Source organism: Salarias fasciatus, chromosome 15 (genome assembly GCF_902148845.1).
Source record: "Salarias fasciatus chromosome 15, fSalaFa1.1, whole genome shotgun sequence".
Classification (NCBI taxonomy): domain Eukaryota; kingdom Metazoa; phylum Chordata; class Actinopteri; order Blenniiformes; family Blenniidae; genus Salarias; species Salarias fasciatus.
In genome coordinates, this window is record NC_043759.1 from 19,273,886 (window position 1) to 19,292,718 (window position 18,833).

The 18,833-nt window shown below is 43.4% G+C and overlaps 2 protein-coding genes across 2 annotated transcripts; both read left to right on the top strand.

The window, feature by feature from the left end:
• Positions 1–247: 247 nt before the first annotated feature.
• Positions 248–2,547, top strand: LOC115402143 (protein LEG1 homolog). Its single transcript, XM_030110604.1, has 8 exons — positions 248–545; positions 675–761; positions 872–945; positions 1,049–1,153; positions 1,703–1,821; positions 1,964–2,105; positions 2,210–2,306; positions 2,396–2,547. Exons 1-8 carry the CDS (start codon positions 248–250, stop codon positions 2,545–2,547), a joined length of 1,074 nt encoding a protein of 357 aa, XP_029966464.1.
• A 9,826-nt stretch (positions 2,548–12,373) lies between these two features.
• Positions 12,374–14,724, top strand: LOC115402103 (protein LEG1 homolog). The gene is made up of 8 exons (XM_030110529.1): positions 12,374–12,713; positions 12,844–12,930; positions 13,041–13,114; positions 13,221–13,325; positions 13,882–14,000; positions 14,143–14,284; positions 14,391–14,487; positions 14,573–14,724. The coding sequence occupies exons 1-8, from the start codon at positions 12,416–12,418 to the stop codon at positions 14,722–14,724; spliced, it is 1,074 nt and encodes a 357-aa protein (XP_029966389.1). The 5' UTR covers positions 12,374–12,415.
• The last annotated feature ends 4,109 nt before the right edge of the window (positions 14,725–18,833 follow it).

The window sequence follows — 18,833 nt, forward strand, 5'->3', positions numbered from 1 at the left end:
GGTGCCCGACTTGATGTGTTTTGACAGAACAGACAATATTGGTTTGTATGCCCAGACGTTCTCTTATCAACCTGGCACAGACGGTCAAATGAATTGAAGGTCACATTTACTATTGCGTGTGTGTGTGTCTGTCTGTGGGTAGGTGGGTGTTTGTTTGAGAGCAGATGTACAGTATATAATCAGTCCAACGCACTCCATCAGTCCAGTGATCAGTTCAGTTGCTCTCTGCAGATCCATTGCCTCAGCCATGCTGCGACCGGCAGTCCTCGGCCTTCTCCTGACATGTGCAGCCACCCTCTGCAGCTCTGCTGTGGTCCCAGAGCAAACCGTCTCACTCCTTTTCGCACAAACAGCTGGCGATTTGAATGAATTTCCAAAGCAGGGTGAAACGGTGGTTGTGAACCCGTGGCATTATCTTCACCGCATGAGCATGAACCGTCTGATGATAGCCTCTACAGCTCCCTTCATGGGAAGCATGGGACCAAATCCATCCGACGGTTGCATGTGGGGATTGCCAATGCAGCTTTCATGGCTACTGAATTCAGGTAGGATTCTTTCTTCTTTTTTTAAATATTTCTTTTCTCCCTAATGAATAAAAATCATCTGTAAATGTGGAGGGTAAAAAATATTGTAAGTAAGGGATCTCTGGATCGCCTGACAATATGTTTGTGTAGGACGTCTGGCTGATCCAACTGGTCAAACCACTTGTGGGGTAGAAACAGAGAACCGCATGTGCATTTCTCCTAACAGCTGGTGGGCCTGTAAGTATGACGAATCAACATAAACATATACATGCACATAGCTACAACACCCATAAACTAAGAATCACATAAATAAAAAAAATAAATTAACATATTTCTCTTGTCTCCAGGCCAGAACTACTTTGTCTCTGTAATTCCATTTCTGTGTGCCGCAGAGCAGGGCATGCTGGGAGCAGGAGTGACGGTATGTGGTCAGCTGCATTAAATTTGACTTTTTTGAGAAGAAGTAATATGGGAATGAACATATTCACTGATGACAATGACTTCTGTAATGATGAATCTTCCAGATTCAGATGGAGAATCCCGATGGTTTTGGGGACTACTGTAGTACCTATGCTGACTGCTCAGCTAAGTACCCTGAGGTTGTAGCTAAGTGGGATGCCTTCTATCAGGTATTTGAAAATCGAATAAACACACTTTTACAAAGAGAATTTAATTGATTATTCAGGGTCAGATGATTGTTTTCCATGGCACTGATTTTCCCAGCATTTTTCTATGTACATCTTGTACCTTTCATTAGATCTTTTCAGAAAATCCTCCCAAAAAAATCATGAGAATTTTCCACCATGCTTCAAAACACATCAAAATATCCTATGTTTTCTGTCTGGTGTTGGTAGTTTTTGCCGTATTTAGTGCAATTTCAAACTTTTCCTGTGTGCTCACTTCATGAATTGAAGCCAGTATGTGAAACTGTAATCCAGATCAGATCACTCTGAAGACTTCCAGAGACTTGATTTGAGTTGTTTAATGCTTTACAAATGCATTATTTTAAGTCACTTTTATCATTGTTTGACTTATTATGAGGGTTTGAAACCTAGTTAGATCTAAGGATATTTTAGCCTCAACCTCAGTCAGTCTCCTCCTAATCCTTCACATCTTTGTGAAACTATGACTCTAAAATGACGATAAAACCCCTAAAGCTGTCATTGCTGTGTTTGAAGGGTCTCAAGGCTTCGGTTGACTCTACCCTTCCTGACAACGAGAAGAAAGACGCACTCCTTGGTCTCTTCTGGGACGGCCAAATGACCTCAATGCGTACTGCTGCAGTGTGCAAAGACAAGTAAAGAGTTGACTTCTTGACTTAAAGGATCAGTGTGTTGGATTTCAGAAGATTTCTTTGCAGTAACTGAAAATATATACATAGATGATTCCTGTCGTGCTGAACTGTCTGTTTAATCTGTCGTCTTTTCTCCTTCCTTCAGGCAGAGCTCGTACTACCCTGTGGAGACTTCTTTCGCCAACAACTGGATGATTTCAGCTGAGTATGTAGCCGGAGCGCGTTTCCATTTCAACCTGGAAAATGCCGTCATGTTTGCTGCTCCCATGCCAACTCGACTGCTAAAGGTTAAAAAAATAAATAAATACACATTTCTATATTATGAGTCGCATTTCTACAACCTGTCTAAATTTGGAATTCCTCTCATCGTGGTCTTCTTTGTTCATGTTAGGAGGGCGATAATCCACCTGATATTGCTGATCTTACTCCAGAGGAGAACCACACACTAACTACCTTCTCCTGGATCAATCGCATCGACAAAGCACTTCGTAAGTCTCACACACACACACACATTAATTTTCGTACAATACCATTCTCCAGAATGTGATCACTAATTGCCAATCATGTCTTCTCCCAGTTGGGAAGCTGGTGGATTTGTGGCACCGTGCCATGTGCTCCGTGAGCACCAGAGAGAAGGGCAGAGACATGATGGTGCAGCTCATGCTGAACCCTGCATACGCCACAGATAATTTTGTGTCCATCATCACTGAGATGATAATAAACTGCTGAGACAAACACTGATCAAAAGCAGGATGCTGTCTCTTTTCACGCAGCAGCTGCCACTTTCTCCCTTTGCGTGTTTCTGTCAAGCCACATCATTCAAAATGGATGTAGGTTCATGAGTACACCTGCTTGTTTTCCATGTGTCTTTTCACCCTGTCTTATGCAATTCTGTTCCATTAAAATGAAATAAAAAAAATAAGCAAATCACCAGTGTGTCTGTTGTTGGGGATTGACCAGTGGAAATATTCCACCAAGGAATATTAAATCCAAGAGGACAAGGAGTCATGGTTTCTGTGAGTACTGTACTTCTCAGACAGGACAACAAAGGGACCCCGTCACTGTGGCCATGTGGCAACAGGCCTGGTGAACAAAGGAAGCCCATTCCCTCCCCCATCGGGTAGCGGTCATTTGGCAGTCCGAACCAACTCAAAATGGCCGTTTTTTTGCTCTCACAGCGGGAGGGAAACCAGATAAGGGTGCAATACCACCGCCCATCTCACAAGGGTGCTCGTGAGACCGAGTTCAAAGATGGACGGGATCTGGTGATCCCGCTGTCTGATTGGCTGAGAGGCCATCACTCAAAAGAGTGAGACTCTGCTGAGGCCAGCAGTCTTCCTGATTTTTTCCCACACCGTCTGCTTAACGGAATAACCAGGGCTGGTACCGAACTGACCCCGCTGGCCGGGACTTTTTGGGACCATCCTCCTCTTTTTTTACTGGTGATTCCCCTTCTCCAGCGGAGTTGACAGAAGCTGCCCTCGTGCGGACCGAACTCCTGCGAGCACACAGCAGCAGAGCGCATGGACCGCCACGCTGCAGCAGCCCCTCGTCTTCTCCTCCTTCTGCAGCCGAACCAGAAAAGGACGTCCAGAACGGGACTGGACGACTCTATTCATTCACGTGAATCCTCCAAAGAGCCAGAATTCTACTGGACGCGGTAGAATTCGACGATCAGAGCGACGGCTCTGATCTCCCCACCGAAATCACCTCATCAGCCGAACAGGACACACAGAGCGGCCGAGAGCCGCCCGTTAAAATCCCTCATCACTCAGAGGTTGCTACCTGGGCAGGTGTGGGATTGATAGTGATTAGCTTGTGCTGCTTTTATAAATGAACGGACTGAAGTGTGATCATTACATTGTGTGACTGTATTCTTTCTTCATCTCTCTCTTCTCCTCCTCTCATGCACACACGTGCACACGGCCGCGAGCACGAGCTTCCCTTCTCACCTCAGACCCGCAAAACATCCGGCCGAGCCGCTGTGTTCATGTGTGTGAGAAAGTAAGCTCATCTCTTCCTCTCCTCTCTTACTAACCCGAGCTTAGTAAATTTAAAACGCAGCGCATAGACCTCCAGACGGAAGCACGCACGCGCAGTGTCGCTCACCCCCCGCCCGCTCGATGCGGGCGGGGGGTAAATAAAAGAATAAAAGAATAAGATAATAAATAAACATAAAAATGCCATAAAGGCATGCAGTAAGTATTAAGTAGACTAATACACACGGTAGAGCAAAAACATAGCAGCTCAAGTGGAGGATCACAGCAACAGCAGGAGAGGAGTAACCCACATAGTGCCACGTGATAGTGCACGAGATTACACTCATGAGGTCGATACAGGGCTGTTGGTGTGTTTTGTCATTGTAGTTATTTTGTATTCATCAGTCTGACAGCAGAGGGGAAGAAGTTGTTGTGAAATCGGGAGGTTCTAGTCCGGATGGACCGTAGCCTCCTGCCAGAGGGGAGAGGGACAAACAGGCTGTGTCCAGGATGAGAGGGATCGGCTGTGATCCGACCAGCATGTCTGCGAGTCCTGGTAACATCCAGGTCCTTTAGAGGTGGAAGCGTGCAGCTGATCACCTTCTCAGCCGTGTTGCACGATGCGCTGTAATCTGCCTCTGTCCTTTTCGGTGACTCGAGCGTGCGTTCCACACGGTGATGGAGGTGGAGGACCATAAAGAGAAATTGGTTCTATAACTGAATTCAGAATTTTGAGCCATTGGAATTGGGATGTCTAATTGGATGTTCTTTTTGATGTCATAGAAAGCTCTTCTCGCCTTGTCCCTCAGATCATTCACAGCTTTGTTTAAATTTTCAGTGTAACTGATGTTTAGACCGAGATATGTGTAGTTTTTAGTGTGTTCTAAGACCCTTTTCTCTAGGAGAAATGTGTGATTGTAATGTAGTGGGCTGGGTCCTTTTTGAAATATCATTATTTTTGTTTTGGACTGTTTTACTGTCAGGGCCCATGTCTGGGAGAACTTGTGCAGAAGATCAAGGTGTTGTTGTAACCCTTCTCTGGTTGGTGAACAAACCAACCTGGTTGGGAACAGCAGGCATTTGACCTCTGTGTCTGGCAGGGCGACGCCCGGTGCTGCAGACTGTTCCAGAGCTTCTGCCAGTTCATTGATAGATGTTGAAGAGGGTTGGGCTCAGACTGCATCCCTGTCGGACCCCCCTTCTCTGAGGGAAGAAGTCTGTGTGTGTGTTGCCGATCGGCACACTTGTTGTGTGTGTACATGGACTTTATAATGTCATAAGTTTTCCCTCCTATTCCACTTTGTAGTAATTTGTACAGCAGACCCTGGTGCCAAATTGAATCGAATGCTTTTTTTGAAGTCCACGAAGCAGGAGAATAGTTTGCCTTTCTTTTACTTGTTTGTTTTTCTATCAGGGTGCTGGGTAAATATGTGCTGAGGGTAAATATGTGATCCGTTGTGCGGTAATTTGGTAAAAAGCCAAATTGGGATTTGCTTAGGACATTATTTTGTGTGAGGAGGTGAAGGAGCCGGTGGTTTATAATCATGCAGAGGATTCTACCGAGGTTGCTGTTGACACAGATTCCACGGTAGTTGTTGGGGTCCAGTTTGTCTCCACTCTTGTGAATTGGTGTTATTAGTCCTTGGTTCCAAACATCCAGGAAGTTCCCGGCATGGAGGACAGTGTTGAAAAGTTTCAGAATGGCTAGTTGGAATTTGTGGTCTGTGAATTTAATCATTTCGTTTAGGATGCCATCAGTGCCACATGCCTTCTTGGTTTCTAGGGAATTTATCTGGTCTTAGTGTGATGGGGGAGTCTAAAGGGGTTTGGTAATCCTTTATAGCCAATTCTAAACTGTGCAGTTTATTGATAATGTGTTTTTGGTCTTCGTTTGTTTCTATTGGTCCAAATAGATTTGTGAAATGATTTACCCACACGTCGCCGTTTTGAATGGGTAGATCATCATGTTTCTGTTTATTTAGTGTGTTCCAATTATCCCAGAATTTATTTGTATTTATGGACATCTCGATGGCATGGAGCTGGTTTTTAACATGTTGGTCTCTCTTTTTTCCTACTGTATTTTTATACCGTTTTAATGTTTTATTATATTGCCGGCATGTGTTTGGGTTGGCTGGTTCTCTGTGTTTTTGGCTTGACAGGTTCCTTAATTGTTTTCTCAGATTTTTGCATTGATTATCAAACCATTTGTTATGTTTTTTATTGTTTGTAGGTTTTCTGTTTGAGGGCTTGAGGTTTGATAAGGTAAGCTGAAAGGTCAAAAATATTATTCAGGTTTCTACTGCCTCATTTACACCTTCATGGCTAGGTTGAAATGATGCACTGAGATACTGGTCTAGGAGAGTCTGTACGGGTTGTTGACTAATGGCGTTTTGGTATGTTTCTGCACTGTTCTCCCGCCATTTATAGCAGGTTTTTATTGGGTGTAGTTTGGATTGCTGTGGTGCCTAGGTTGAATTTTGGTCTTTTAAGGTATAGTGCAGTTTTGCTGTGGTCTGAAAGGGGGGTTAGTCTGCTTACTGTAAACGCTCTGATGGACGTTAGGCTGAGGTCAGTGATGAAATAATCTACTGTACTGTCACTCAGAGACGAGCTGTACATATACCTACCATAGGAGTCCCCTCTTACTCGACCATTGGCTATGTAGAGGCCCAGCGAGCGACAGACCTGCAGGAGTAGTAATCCATGTCTGTTGGTTGTTCTGTCGTAGTTGTGTCTGGGGGGCCATGTTGGGGAAAGGATGTGTCTGCCTCCTGGCAGGTGTTTGTCCCCCTGGGTGCTCAGAGTGTCTGGATTTCTTTCTCTCTCACTCCATCTCTCTCTCTTCCCGTTGCTCCTTCCAGGGAGCAGCTCCGCTGATCGCGATCTGGGACTCCGAGAGATACACCACTCCATCTCCCGACTCACACACACACACACACACACACACACACACACACACACACACACACACACACACACACACACACACACACACACACGTACACACATACTCACACATACACACCCACACACATTCTCACACATACACACCCACACACATAAACACAGACACACACGCACACTCACACACATATACACACACACACACACACACATGCACACACACCTCAGTCATACCGCCCACAACCCCCAGCCTCTAACCCCCACAGCCCCCCTGTGCCCACCCCACCACCCCTTACCACCCCCCCCCGCCCCCCACCACCCATCCACCCATTAACCCGCACTCCCGAGCCAACTGGCCCCCTATGCCAGGCCGGCCCCCCCACCCTCATTGAAGGGGCCAGGCACCAGGACCCCCAGCCACACCCACCCCAGAACCCCCAGAACCCCCCGGCCATCCAGATACGAGTGGAGTCCCCGCCCCGCCGCTGCCAGGCAGCCTCAACAAGCGGCGGCCCCCCCACCCCCATCCAAACCAAACACGATGACCAAAGACACCCCCCCAGTGAATCAGCCGAAACCCCGACCCCAAGACGGCACCCACCGCCCGCAGCCATCAGGCTCCCCCTACTCCTACAACCGACCTCCAAAGTGGAGAGGCCCTCATCTTCCCCTTACATTAAGTGATGGGGCTGATCACAGGGCACCAGAGGGAACCAGATTCGGCTGATTGATCCTTTGAACAGACAGACATTGTTTCCAAGCTAATGTAATCTAATAAAAGATTCTTAAACTGCCTATTGCTCAGATTTTTTTCTGGATTTCCAGTTTTCTTCGCAATGCACAAGATAGTGAGAACCATGTAGACAGAGTTTATTGACATGTTAAAGCGAAACTTGATAACTTTTCAACCTTAAAAAAACATTTTAATATCTTTTGTGATGATACATCGACTTACAACTAGTTGAATGACCCCTCTGTCACGGCCTGAGGACGTCAGTATTGCTTTTACTTGGACTAAGCAACTGTGAGGAGGGTGGTAGGAACCCTGCACACTAAAAAACTCCAAATGTGCCAACTGCTTTACGGCACGGTCTCCGAGGGGGGAAAAGCGGTACAAAAAAAAAAAGTCACGTTTACCAAAGTTAAACGTTTATTTTCATCATCATGATATAACATTGTTTAGCCACCATTAGATTCATTACCTCGTCGCTATCCATCCTTCACACAGCCACTGGATGTAGGCGAGTTCAGTCCAACGGCATGCGACCGGGAGCAGCCTTTTACGACACCACGCGCTAGTCCTCATGGGAACTGTGGTATTCGTTCAGGCAAAACACTACTGCTTTTGTCCACTGGCGCCGTCAAAATCAACAAAAACTGAAAGTTCCTTAGTGTCGCTTTAATTTCACCAAGAGCACCTATTAGGCACAGTGTGGGAGTTGCAGGAATACTGCATGAAAAGCATGTTGACACGTCTTCACACACCTGAAGCCAGAATCTCTGCACTGGTGTGCAGGACCACAAGGCATGGAGGCAGCTGTCAGTCATGTTATCGTTGGAATATGAGCAGATATCAGATTGTAAAAGACCCATCTTGAACATGCTTTGTCCTGTATTCTATGAACCAACCGGAAGATGGTTTGGTTGGTATCATTAGGAATAGATAGTTAATTTTAGGTAAAATCATAATTTTAATGGTGGCAACCCTCCAAATAAGAGATACAGGTAAGCGTCTCCACTGTAAGAGGTCATCTTCTATTGATTTCAGTAATGGAACATAATTTAATTTTAAAAATTCTGATATCCTGGGAAAAATATTTATACCTAAATATCTTATGTTTCCAGACTGTATTGTGGCATTGGGTATGCTTTGTAAGTCACAGTTTATAGGCATCGCTGTAGTCTTAGACCAGTTGATAGAATTATCAGATATTAGTGAGAATTTGCCAATAAGTGTGATTGTCTGGGAGATAGAGGTTTGAGAATTCTGCAGGAAAAGTAATACATCATCCACATAAAGATTTATTTTGTGTTCTATGTTGTTGTTGGCCAGTATCCCTCTGATGCCTTTATTGTGTCTTGTAACCCTGTCTGGTTCCCCACTGCAGACAGAATCTTGGAGAAGTCTGCTTGTTAGTCTTTACACTATTGTCTGATCTTCTATTGATTAGCGATGCAAGGAAGACGGCCGTGATTAACGATGACCTGCTGCGATTACAGGTAGACATTGTGACTCTGACAGAAACGCGCCTTGCAGGCACACTCCGAGAAAAAGACTACACTTTCTTCTGGCAAGGAAAGAGTGCCGAGGAACACAAAGAGCGTGGAGTAGGATTTGCAGTGAGGAACTCCCTGCTGAGAATGGTTGAACCAGGAGATGTGGGATCTGAACGTCTGCTGACTGCCCGACTCCATACCTCTGACGGTCCAGTCACCCTCGTCAGTGCCTGCACTTCTGCCCTGACATCGAGGTCAGAGACAAAGGATGAGTTCTATGCCAACCTGAACGACATCATTCAGAATGTCCTCACTAGAGAAATCTTGTCCTGCTTGGTGACCTTAAAGCTCGTGTCCGGAGTTTTGAAAGAATGAGTTTTTTTGTAATCCAACGTCTCGAGGTTCTGCCCTCCCTCTGCTTTCGGGAGCGACCAAGCCACGCTGCTTTAATTGCGCACACGCATTATCCGTCGGGTGAAAATGAGAGCCTCCGGGTCCGCAGCATCTTCCATGTTTAGCTGTTTACGGTGGATGTTCAGCAGACCATGGATATATTCGAGGTAAGCGGGGCGGCTGCTGTGTAGCTAACTCACCTCTGCCTGGGCGAGTGCGTGTGCTCTCTGGCTGCATGCACACGTTGATTGACAGCACGACAAGGCGGAAGCTCAAAATCTATTGGCTGAAGCTGACCGGTGCTTTTTCGGATAACATGGGGGTCTATGAGAAGAAGTCGGAGCTCATAAATACATTTTTATATTGCTTTATGCTAGGGCTGTCAAAAATAACGCGTTAATGGCGTTAATGAATTTATGTAATCAATCTCATTAAAATTTTTAATGCAGTTTAACGCATGCGCAACATGACAAGCCGGCCAGCTGACAGCTTTGCCTGGGGGTGGGGGGGTGTTGAGCGGCGTGCAGAGCGCGGAGCGGTGCGGCGTGAGTGTGGTATTTCTTAGTTGAACTTTTCTTGTGGTGCTACATTTGTTACAGACCTGAAAATGCAACTTTAGAGGGACTGCAAAGGGAGCACTGCACACACAAAGACATTATGTTTTGGTGTGCATGTTTTAGTTTTTTTGAATATTTATTTTATTTGGAGCCTTAAATAAAAAACACATCACGTGTTAAATATATATAATCATATCCTGTTGTGTTTTTTGTTAATGCAATACAGGAAAAAAAGGGTATATTTCAGACATAGTTGGAAATTGCGATTATTTGTGATTAATCATGATTAATTAATTTGCAAGCTGTGATTAATCTGATTAAACATTTTAATCATTTGACAGCCCTACTTTATGCTAATATTGTATTATAGTATCAAACCAGACTAACACATTTAAGCTCTGTTAAAAAAAGATACATACATTGGAAACAAACAGAAACTCCGGACACGAGCTTTAACTCCCAAGTTGGTGCTGACCGTGGCTCCTGGCCTTCCTGCCTTGGACAGTTTGGAGTTGGACAGATGAACGAAAATGGGCAACGCCTGCTGGAGCTTTGTTCGCATCATGGCCTCTGCGTGGCCATCACCTATTTCCAGACAAAGCCACAACACAGAGTATCATGGAGACCCCCTTGCTCGAAGAACTGGCACCAGCTGGATATGGCCATTGTCAGATGTGCAAGTCTCACGTTCTTGCTCATCACTCGCACATATCACAGTGTGGACTGCGACACTGACCACTCGCTAGTGTGCTGCAACCTGAGGCTTCAACCCCGGAAACTCCACCACATCAAGCAGAAGGAGAAGCCACAACCAAGATGCAGTGCCCAGAAAAAATTGAAGAATTTGCCAAAATCTCTGGAGAATGCCTCTGCAGAACAATCGCATTAATCCGCCTCTGAGAAATGGGACCACCTCCGTGAGACAATTCTGAAAAACAGCCTTTGCAGCATATGGAAGGAAGACCTCCTAGACCTGTGACTGCTTTGATGCAAAGTCCAGCGAGACACGGAGGGCGTGCCATCTGTTGGCCAAAGTATGTCACTGCTACTGAATGTGTGCAGCAAAACACATCTTTTTCTTTTCAAAAAATTAATTGAGGGGGCCATACGGAGGGAGGGTGCGGGCCGTATGTGGGCCGCCAGTTGCCCATCCCTGGTCTAGGAGTATGATTCTCACTTCGGGTGTGAGAGGTCCCGGGTTCATTTCCCGGATGAGCCCCCACTTATGTTACGACCAGCTCGTTAAGGAGATGGGGAAAGGCAGTAACATAAAGACCACAGATGGTAACGTGGAAATTCAAGTTGTTTATTGACAAAAAGTAAGAATAAACGAGAACAAAAAGAGACTCTAGAGTTATGAAACCAAAAACACAAAGCCAAAAGGTAATTAAAAATAGAGATAATACAACAAAGGATTCCTAAAACCAAAACACAGAACTGAGAGCCACAAACAGAAACGAGTGCCCCACTATCTAACCAACAGCAGGAACAACTGACAACTGACTCCAACGCTATGTTCACACTGCAGGCTGAAGTGACCCAAATCCGATTTTTTTGCCCCTATGCGACCTGTATCGGATCTTTTCATGACAGTCTGAATGACACAGATCCGATTTTTTCAAATGCGACTCAGGCCACTTGGATATGTGGTCCTAAATCCGATACGTATCTGATCTTTTGCCATGCGACTTCAGTCTGAACAGCCATGCCGCTTCCATGAAGGCAGCTTGGCGCTCCACTTCTTCCAGCGGGAAGAAGAAGGCAGGTTGACCAGGAAGCACGCTGAGCTAGAGGCTTACCTCAGAAGCAGCGGCCACGCCGGTCTTGTTCCAGCAGCGGTGTGTCGCATCTGCAGCAGTAGAAGGGCCCGATGCCGGAAGGCGACTCAGATCAGGCCGGCTTGTCCATCTTCTTAATCTTCTCTTTGTCTTTGTCTTTGTCTTGAAAAGCAATGAACTATCTCAGGCTGAGAAAGAAGAAGGGAGCGCTTCGGGCCTCCTGGATTATATCCGCTTGGGAGCGGGGCGGGGCGTGTGCCAGCGCACGGGCATGATTGGTGTGGCAACTTTTTTGATCTGTCTCAGTGTCTGGCTGGCGCCAAAGGAGGGTACCAATAGCGAAGCCCGTAGGTGGGCTAAGCACCACACGAAGTAGAACTGCAGCTGTAAACACACTGTTACTCTCCAAACCTTTATTTGTAGTTGTGCTGTATCGAAAAAAAAAAAAAAACTGAAATTATAATGAATAATTTCTCAGTCTTTGTTTGTGGAGTTTCACGCTCGTCCTGTGCATCTCCTGGGGGCTAAGCACCCCCTGAACATAAAACCTAGTGAACCCCTGTCAACCGGTCAAAGACGGTTCAATAAATCGAAGGTCACATTTACTAGTGTGTGCGCATGTGTGTGTGTGTGTGTGTGTGTGTGTGTGTGTGTGTGTGTGTGTGTGGGTGGGTGGGTGTGAGCAGGATGTATATAACCAGTCCAACACACTCCATCGGTCCAGTGCTGACTTGGCTCAGTTGCTCTCTGCAGATCCATTGCCTCAGCCATGCTGCGACCGGCAGTCCTCGGCCTTCTCCTGGCATGTGCAGCCACCCTCTGCAGCTCTGCTGTGGTCCCAGAGCAAACCGTCTCACTCCTTTTCGCACAAACAGCCGGCGATTTGAATGAATTTCCAAAGCAGGGTGAAACGGTGGTTGTGAACCCGTGGCATTACCTTCACCGCATGAGCATGAACCGTCTGATGATAGCCTCTACAGCTCCCTTCATGGGAAGCATGGGACCAAATCCATCCGACGGTTGCATGTGGGGATTGCCAATGCAGCTTTCATGGCTACTGAATTCAGGTAGGATTCTTTCTTCTTTTTTTAAATATTTCTTTTCTCCCTTAATGAATAAAAATCATCTGTAAATGTGGAGGGTAAAAAATATTGTAAGCAAAGGATCTCGGCATCAGCTGACAATATGTTTCTGTAGGACGTCTGGCTGATCCAACTGGTCAAACCACTTGTGGGGTAGAAACAGAGGACCGCATGTGCATTTCTCCTAACAGCTGGTGGGCCTGTAAGTATGACGAATCAACATAAATATATACATGCACATAGCTACAACACCCATAAACAAAAAATCAAATAAATAAAAAAAATAAATTAACATATTTCTCTCATCTCCAGGCCAGAACTACTTTGTCTCTGCAATTCCATTTCTGTGTGCCGCAGAGCAGGGCATGCTGGGAGCAGGAGTGATGGTATGTGGTCAGCTGCATTAAATGTGAGACTTTTTTAAGAAAAAGTAATATGGGAATTAATATTTTTTACTGACGATGATGGCGTCTTCAATGTTGAATCTTCCAGGTTCAGATGGAGAATCCCGATGGTTTTGAGGAGTACTGTACTACCTATGCTGACTGCTCAGCTAAGTACCCTGAGGTTGTAGCTAAGTGGGATGCCTTCTATCAGGTATTTGAAAACCAAACAAACACAGTTTTACAAAGAGAATTTAATTGATTATTCAGGGTCAGATGATTGTTTTCCATGGCACTGATTTTCCCGGCATTTTTCCATGTACATCATGTACATTTCATTAGATCTTTTCAGAAAATGATCCCAAAAAAATCATTAGACTTTTTTACCATGCTTGAAAACACATCAAAATATCAAATGTTTTCTGTCTGTCGTTGGTAGTTTTTGCCGTATTTAGTGCAATTTCAAACTTTTCTGTGTGCTCACTTCATGAATTGAAGCCAGTATGTGAAACTGTAATCCAGATCAGATCACTCTGAAGACTTCCAGAGACTTGATACGTATTGTTTAATGCTTTAAAAATGCATTATATTAAATTACTTTTATCGTTGTTTGACTTACTATGAGGGTTTGAAACCTAGTTAGATGTGAGTAAGGATATTTCAGCCTCTACCTCAGTCAGTCTCCTCCTAATCCTTCATATCTTTGTGAAACTATGACTCTAAAATGACGATAAAACCCCTAAAGCTGTCATTGAACACTGTGTTTGAAGGGTCTCAAGGCTTCGGTTGACTCGACCCTTCCTGACAACGAGAAGAAAGACGCACTCCTTGGTCTCTTCTGGGACGGCCAAATGACCTCAATGCGTACTGCTGCAGTGTGCAAAGCCAAGTAAGGAGTTGACTTCTTGGCTAAAAGGATCAGTGTGTTGGATTTCAGAAGATTTCTTTGCAGTAACTGAAAATATATACATCGATGATTCCTTTCATGCTGAACTGTCTGTTTAATCTGTAGTCTTTTCTCCTTCCTTCAGGCAGAGCTCGTACTCCCCTGTGGAGACTTCTTTCGCCAACAACTGGATGGTTTCAGCTGAGTATGTAGCCGGAGCGCGTTTCCATTTCAACCTGGATAATGCCGTCATGTTTGCTGCTCCCATGCCAACTCGACTTTTAAAGGTAAAAAAAAAATAGACAAATACATGTTTCTATATTGTGAGTCGCATTTCTACAGCCTACCTAATTTTGGAATTCCTCTCATCATGGTCTTCTTTGTTCATGTTAGGAGGGCGATAATCCACCTGATATTGCTGATCTTACTACAGAGGAGAACCACACACTAACTACCTTCTCCTGGATCAATAGCATCAACAATGCACTTGGTAAGTCACACACACTCACATTAATCTTCGTACAATACCATTCTCCAGAATGTGATCATTAATTGTCAATCGTATTATCTCCCAGGTGGGACGCTGGTGAATTTATGGCACCGTGCCATGTGCTCCGTGAGCACCAGAGAGAAGGGCAGAGACATGATGTCGCAGCTCATGCTGAACCCTGCATTCGCCACAAACACTTTTGTGTCCATCATCACTGAGATGGTAATAAACTGCTGAGAGAAACACTGATCAACAGAAGGATGGCGTCTCTTTTCACGCAGCGGCTGCCACTTTCTCTCTTTTGCACGTTTCTGTCAGGCCACATTGTTCAAAATGGATGTAGGTTCAAGAGTACACCTGCTTGTTTTCCATGCGTCTTTTCACCTTGTCTTATGCAATTCTGTTCCATTAAAATAAAGTTTGAAAAGAAAAAAAATCCCACTGTCTGGGAAGCTCAAACTGTAGCATCTGCAATGTGGACTTCCCCCTCAGGCAACGTGACCGCACAAAATCTACAAGGTCCCACTAACAACTGTGGTGAAAATGTCTTCCTCCATGAAGAAATAACTTGAGGTCCAACACTACTTGACGAACAGCACGAGAGACACCACACTAGATAATTACAAGAAAATGGACCGTACCTACTCAAGCTGTGTTGCTCTAAAAATGTTTCTTCATGGTTGGGTCTTGAACCAGGATCTCCTAAGAAGGAGACGAAGGCTGATCCAGTGAGCTAACTGCAGCTCATAGCATACACATTTTTACAGAGCAGTGATCCAGGGAAGCACATTTTGAATTGCAATTTGCACATTTGCAAAAAAGGTTTGCATTTGTAAAAAATATATGTCATCCTTTGCTGCAAACATCTTGTTCCAAGATGCAAATCATAAAAACTGCATGTTGGTCTCAAATTTGTGTTTGTCTTTACACCTCTATCTGATTGGACAGTGACAAATTGAACTGTTCAATCAGGGACCATCAGAGACTTGCACGGTTTTTACATTATGCTTCACTTCAGAAAACAGGATGTTTGCAAAGGAACGCCTTGAAATATACAATGATTATATAAAGCTGTAAATCTTCATCTAAATAAGCAATTTGACTTTTAAAAATGTTTTCTTTATATTGGCCAATTTAAAACAGTTATATTCAGAAGACTTTTTAAAGGTTTATTCAAGTGCCCACAATAATCACAACAATCAAAATACACATAATAATAACCATTATTGTTGTTAATAAAAAAACCCCTGCAGAATAACACTGTGCCACAACAGTTATGACTTGTTTCGTCAGTTCACTCCACGATTGTTGTTACACACACACAATTCTATATGACTTTTTCAGTTTAAAGAGGGAGGAGAACTGTTCTATTGATCAGTAATACAGTTCCACCTCAGTGTCATATTGACAATGATTAATTGTTGCTAATAAGCTCATGTTAATGAAGTGGACGAAAAAAAGACATGCAGATTGTCCATATATGAAAATGAAAAAGAAAATTAAGATTTTAAGCAATAATTTTCCAAATGGCTCACTGTTGATTTTGGGAAAACAAATCATGCAAAGCAATTTTCTTTCATGCAATAAGATTTTTTTTTTTTTCTTGCCAGGCTGCACAGTGAAACTCTGGTCCTTTACAGTCACAGCTGATGGGTTTATGCAGCAGAAACAAATAACTGTAATAACATCCAGGTCATTGTACATCCATCTTCTTGAGTCTATTTACTTTATACATCAGCGGCATTGTCGTCACCCCAATCTACATAACCCCTGAGCAAATGATCAGCTGAACTTTTTTTTTTTTTTTTTAAGACAATTGTGTCTCCCCTTTTTCTACAGATAGCAGGTATTTTGCAAAACATTTAGGTTTTATCTCGTGAAGTCTGGTTGGACTTTACTTACTTGATGGTGATGTTGCTGATCTCAGTAATGAGAAACACATGTTGTGTTTTCTCCTGGACTCTTTGTCCAAATACAGCTGAAGAAAAACAATTCTGTAATTGTCCTGCAGTTTAGTGATTATACATCATGGAGTTAAGAATTCATCTTTAATGGCAGTTTTGTTACTGAATACAAATTGTTTAAACTTGTCACCATAGTGACAATTATAGATTTTTACAAACTGTATGACTTACTGGATTTTTTTGTTGTTTAATTGCTGTAATGAATCATGCTCAGTTTCCTAGAAGCTGTTTTCTGAGCTGCTGACTCACTTTTACTTTGGTACAGAAAATGATCAGAAGCTATTTCAGTCGTACAGCGCTCTCTAGTGGTGATATGGTGTAATACACTGAAAAGTTCAACTACAGTTTTGCCATAATCGCTGTTTTTCTTCCGATTTTGACCGTAATAAGAATGTGAAAAACAGCGATGACTCAAAAACTTCTTGTTTTTTTGTATTAAATACAGAGAGGCAAGAATTAAGGACATGTTTTTATTCAAACATATATTGTAACATTTACTTTAACAAATACAACACACAACTGGCATCAAATAATAATAATAATAATAATAATAATAATAATAATAATAAAAAAGACATCGATTCCAAAGGAAGACGCAGAGCCATTATACCCACCATAGAAAAAAAAAAGCACAACAAAACCCTTGTGTGTGTTATTTACAGAATGTGTCTATGCTACAGGCAGAATGATTGTCCATGAAAAAGCAATATCAAATACAAATTCACAACAACAAAACATAAATGCAGAATGGATACACGCGTGTAGCCGACGGTGTTCTCTATAGAGTTTATTTTAGGATTGAACCACTTTATAAAGTCTGTAAGAAACAAATTATCCAAAGTAAACAAAAAAAAAAAAAAGTATTTTCAAAGGTTTTAGAATTTGGTTTTCAGCCAAGTCACTCAAACAAACCAACTTCTGTCTCATAGCTATAAGTTCATAAAGAAACCCTCAGAGGAAACACAGGAATAACAACACCGCTTCCTCCGGTCTGTACCAAAGAGTAAATGCATGGAGGATTGAGAACAGTGGTTCCTAAACTGTGGTCTGAGGCCCTCTCTGGGACTGCCGAGGTACACATTCAAGGAAAAATGGAAAATATAAAGAAATCATAGGAAGTGAAGCGATTTCAAAAGATCGGAACTGGTGTTTGATAAACAAAGGATTAGGATGTGTCCGTTTCTTTCTCTCCCTCTCGACACCAAAAACAGAGGAGATCATTTTAAAGTAATTGATCTGCACAATAAGAATTCAGATGATGGTCGCTATCAGACTCCACGACTACATAATCAAGTGTCTTGAGAACTTAAATGTCGAAATCTGTTCAGGATTGTAAATGTTTAAATGAGAACCAAGAAAATATTAATTTCATGTCATTGTAACTTCTAGTTTTAACTTCAGTCATTTAGTAACGGGCATGTCGTGCTTATACTTCATATCTTCAAAAAAAAAAAAAGTTTTACATGGGTTTCTTTGTTCTTCTTTACTTCACTACTGATGCAGATTTATTTTTTTATGGAGAATTTAGGCACAATATTTGGGAACCACTGATTTTCCAGCACTGATAAATGTGGATGGTAATACTGGACAAGTAAAATCATGAAGAAGTGTTTCTTTTTCATTTTTGCCATACTGTCAAGCTGAATTATTAGGATTATGGTTTGACTTGTGAAGAAGTCAGAAGATGGGATGTTTTTAGACAGATACACAAGGGGAGCAAATAAAAACACTTTGAGAAAAGAAATGAAAAGAGAAAGACAACGATTTACAACTTCATGTTATAAGAAAATGATATGTAATAAATATAATGGAGGAATAGAGTCGAAACAAAATGTACAAACAGAAACGCTAAAGATTTCAGTTTCTGCCTGGAGAAAAGAGCGAGAGGTGTGAGTCTGACTTGAAGACATTTATTTTAAGTGTATTTTGGACGGGTCTGCTGGTGAGGTAACTCAGCAGAGGGGATTATTGTGGACCAGATGAGAGGATCTACCCCAATCCTGACTGAGATATGGAAAAATACACCGGCACGGAGGACATAATTCACCATGCTACAAAAAGGACTGATCGCCGGGCCGACTTTATGGCCCCGTTTCCCCGTAACAGCCTCTATAAATTTCATGGGGCTTGACAAAACCTTTGAGAGATGGCATAACTAAACACAAGAGTCTGTCCAGATATAAAACAAGGAACGTCACTGTAAGGTCTAAACACGGGAGAGGAGCAGGAGCAGGAGCTCAAACAAACATCAGTCAAACTCGCTCGCTGCTCCTCACGGGAAACCTTCCAGAGCCCAAGAAAGAAAGCGACGCAACTTCAAAATCGTGGGTGTGTCCAAAAACAAAGACGTGCATCACACAGTGTCGGCCGACGTCAGTCTCG